At 62.2% G+C, this 3,520-nt stretch overlaps 2 protein-coding genes across 3 annotated transcripts in view; both read right to left on the reverse strand.

The window, feature by feature from the left end:
- Positions 1 to 928: 928 nt before the first annotated feature.
- LOC105532674 lies at positions 929 to 1,679 on the reverse strand. Its single transcript, XM_011970890.1, has one exon. The coding sequence runs from the start codon at positions 1,402 to 1,404 to the stop codon at positions 1,075 to 1,077; it is 330 nt and encodes a 109-aa protein (XP_011826280.1). The 5' UTR covers positions 1,405 to 1,679; the 3' UTR covers positions 929 to 1,074.
- The window catches only part of FGFRL1 (fibroblast growth factor receptor-like 1), a 4,829-nt gene continuing 2,245 nt past the window's right edge, over positions 937 to 3,520 (reverse strand). Inside the window, exons 4-6 of one of the 2 annotated variants that reach the window (XM_011970889.1) lie at positions 3,038 to 3,391; positions 2,512 to 2,802; positions 937 to 1,045 (exon numbers count right to left, since the gene is read on the reverse strand). In XM_011970889.1, coding sequence (XP_011826279.1) covers positions 996 to 1,045; positions 2,512 to 2,802; positions 3,038 to 3,391 — 695 coding nt within the window. In that variant the 3' untranslated portion in view covers positions 937 to 995. Of the gene's footprint in view, positions 1,046 to 1,989; positions 2,803 to 3,037; positions 3,392 to 3,520 lie in introns of those variants that run through there. The other variant, XM_011970888.1, reaches the window with a different exon arrangement.

Genomic DNA, 3,520 nt, shown 5'->3' on the forward strand with positions numbered 1-3,520 from the left:
CTCAGGGGAGAGGAGTAGGGTCTACCCTGGGGAGGACAGAGGACAGAAAGGGGACATCTTGAAGGCCATGGGGTCCTCAGAAGCCCCCGCTGGGGAGAGGTCCCTGACACCTCTCCCCAGAGCCCACCTGTCATCTTTGAAGCCAGGCAGGGTGAGCTTCCTCCAGGGAAAAGCTCTCAGAACCAGCGCGGGTCAGGAAGTACCCTGCATGCCAGCAAGGCCAGGGTCCGGGAACACCACGGGCCTCACGCTTTGCTGAATGCACGAGAGGCCTCGGTGCCTTTTCTTACGAGGCTAATGGAACCCCCGGGCAGGCAAGGGCCCCGGGTGGAGCTGGCAGCCCCAACCCCTCCTGCTGACTGGGCAAGACGGGGGCGGCCACCGTCACAGCACTGCAGGGTGGCAGGGAGGGCATTTGGACGGAGCCCTGAGGTCAGAGGTGACCTGAGCCTGGCCCCACCCCCAGGTCCGAGGCAGGTCTGCTGCTTCCCGTAGGGCCACCCACCAAAGCCTGCAGGGCGGCCGAGGAGTGACCAGGCCCTGCACTGAGGGCCACAGGGGCCAGCCCCAGGACACAGAGGGTGCGAATCCAACAGGGGTGCAGGACGCTGGCCTGGCCAGGCACGTGGGTACTCATGGTGAGTGCTCACACCCACCACCGCCCGAAGCCCAGCATACCCAAACTCTACATGGGTAGTGCCCACACCCACCACCGCCCGAAGCCCAGTAGACCCAAACTCTACTGCCGGGAGGTGCTGATGACAGACCTGGAGACCCTCAGGTCTCGGCCCCTGTGGCTCCGGCCCAGCAAGGGGACTCCAGGAGGGCTGGGCTGCTGGTTCTAGAGACCAGGCCTGATACACAAGCACAGATGTGAGCACACACAAGCATGCACATGCACACACAGACACGGGCAGAAACACCAGCCTGGAGAGAAAGGATGCACTTTCATGTTTAACAAAATAAATTAAATATACGGGGCTTCAGCTCAAACTCTACATAAAATTACAGAGATCTGGGGCCACCACGACAGTGGGGTGGGGGGTGGTGCCTGGCCTGGACGGGGTGCAGGCATCAGCGTGGCTGAAAGACCAGGCGGGTCCCGGGCCCCAGAAGAGACCACAGTCCCTGCAACCCAGCCCTCCCTCCATCATTATTAATATTATCTTCATTTCTTAAATATAAATACCAAGGCTCCTTCTCGCTGGCAGGGGGAGAATGCAGTGGGAGTGCCATGGGCTCCAGCCTCTCAGGCTTGGGGCTGCTGTGCCCCCAGCCCCAGCCTACAGCAGTAGGGGACTCCTGGACACCCAAGACAGGTGGCAAAAATAGCCGCGAAGGCCAGGCGAGGGCAGAGGCAGGCAGGGGTTGGGGAGTGACGGTGGAGCAGGGAGAGTCCTTCATCAACTATGAGCCTCACTGCACACGCACTGCGGGCCTCGCAGCACACCCTCTGAAAAGCACCTCAGTCCGCATGCGTCCAGGCAGCGTATCTGCACGTGTGTGCGTGTCCGGACAGCATATCTGCTCGTGTCCAGGCAGCATATCTGCGCGTGTGTGTGCGTGTGTCCAGGCAGCATAACTGCACACGTGTGTGTCCGGACAGCATATCTGCTCGTGTCCAGGCAGCATATCTGCGCGTGTGTGTGCGTGTGTCCAGGCAGCATAACTGCACACGTGTGTGTCCGGACAGCGTATCTGCATGTGTGCGTGTGTCCGGACAGCATAACTGCCTGTGTGTGTCCAGGCGGCCTGTCTGCGCGCGTGTGTGTGTGTCGAGGCAGCATTTCTGTGCGTGTATGTGTGTCCAGGCAGCATATCTGTGCATGCGTGTGCGTGTGTCCAGGCAGCATATCTGTGCATGTGTCCAGGCAGCATATCTGTGCATGTGTGTGCGTGTGTCCAGGCAGCATATCTGCGTGTGTGTGTGTCCAGGCAGTATATCTGCACATGTATGCATGTGTGTGTTGAGGCAGCATATCTGTGCATGTGTGTGATGTGTTCAGGCAGCATGTCCATGTATGTTCTGGCATGTCTGTGTGCATGTGCATGCGTTTGAGCAGCATATCTGTGTGTCCAGGCAGCATGCCTGCGCATGTGCATGCATGCGTATGCGTTCCGGGAGCATGTCTGCGTGTGCCTGTGTTCAGGCAGCGTGTGTGCGCATGTGTGTGTATACATGCATCCAGGCAGTGTGTGTCTGTGTGTGTGTGTCCAGGGGCTATGCCTCACACAGAGCGCCCGGGGTGCTGGCCATTCCTCCTCACCATGGGTCCGCCTTCGTCTGCAGCACTGTCCTCCATCCTCCCAGCCTGCCTGTCTGGCTGGCCCCATGCGCCCACCGCAGAGGCAGTGTCATCTAGCACTGATAGTGGATGTGCTGGTGGACCTTGCCCTCCACGTGTGAGTGTGTGTGTGAGTGTGTATGTGTGTGTGTGTGGATGTCTGTGTAGACTTTGGGGTACAACTTGGGGCCAGCAACTGGGCCTGGGCCCAGCAAGTGCTGGGGGGCTGCCGGAGACCCATGCTCCTCACACAGCCCCACACCAGGGCCAGCGCTGAGGGCGGCCAACGTGGGAAGGTCCTTGTCTCCACTGCGGTCACGGGCTGTCCCTGGCTGGCGGTGCCCAGGCACGGGAGGGGCAGGAGTGGGGGTGCATGGCTTCTTCTTGGCCTGGCAAAGCCACAGGAGCACGGTGCCCAGGATGAAGACGGCGCCGGCCGGGATGCCGATGACCACGGGCCATGGCAGGCTAGTGGCCGAGGACGAGGAGGCCACAGGTGGCCCTGGTGGTTTTGGGTCTGCAAGAGTGAGAGGAAAGGAGGTGGCGAGGGGAACGCCGGCACAAAGACCAGGAGAGTACCCCAGACCCATCCCGGGGGCTGTGGAGACGGCACCCCTGGGCTGCCCTCCCTTGGCAGATGACCTGGCCTGTAGAGCCCAGGAGGGAAGGGTGGGGTCCCGGCCGGTGGGTGGGATGCGGGGCCCAGGGGGCAGGTTCGGGCACCAGCATGGCGTGGCGTGGCGGCCGCGCACCTGGCAGCACAGTGAGGAAGGCGCTGCGGAAGCTGTAGCCCATGGTGTTGGCGCCCAGGCAGATGTACATGCCCGCATCGTCCTGGCGGGCGCGGGTGATGAGCAGTTTATTGAGGTAGGAGCCATCGGGCCGCGACCACACGTCGCCTGTGGGCAGCACCACGAACTTCTGGCCACCCACATCAATGGTGGAGTTGTGGCGGCCCTCGGCACCGTACTCCACACGCTTCAGCCACTGGATCACCGGCTTCACGTCGCTGCGCACCTTGCACTGGAAGGACGTAGTCCCCCCGAAGTCCACCGTCGTATTCACGGGGTGCGTGCCTGTGAGCACGGGCTTGGAGCGGGTCCGCTCTGTGGGAACACGGCACGTGGGCATGGCTCCTGGGCCCCGCCAGACTCTACCTGCTAGTACCCCAGGGCCCACCAGCACCCCCAGCCCACCAGCCCCCAGACCCCACCAGCACCCCCGGCCCACCAGCC

This window comes from Mandrillus leucophaeus, unplaced genomic scaffold (assembly GCF_000951045.1).
Source record: "Mandrillus leucophaeus isolate KB7577 unplaced genomic scaffold, Mleu.le_1.0 Scaffold98, whole genome shotgun sequence".
NCBI classification, from domain to species: domain Eukaryota; kingdom Metazoa; phylum Chordata; class Mammalia; order Primates; family Cercopithecidae; genus Mandrillus; species Mandrillus leucophaeus.

Bases quoted from the DNA above. Each gene is read 5' to 3' on its own strand.
- LOC105532674 (XM_011970890.1), bottom strand. From the start codon at position 1,404: ATGAAGGACTCTCCCTGCTCCACCGTCACTCCCCAACCCCTGCCTGCC.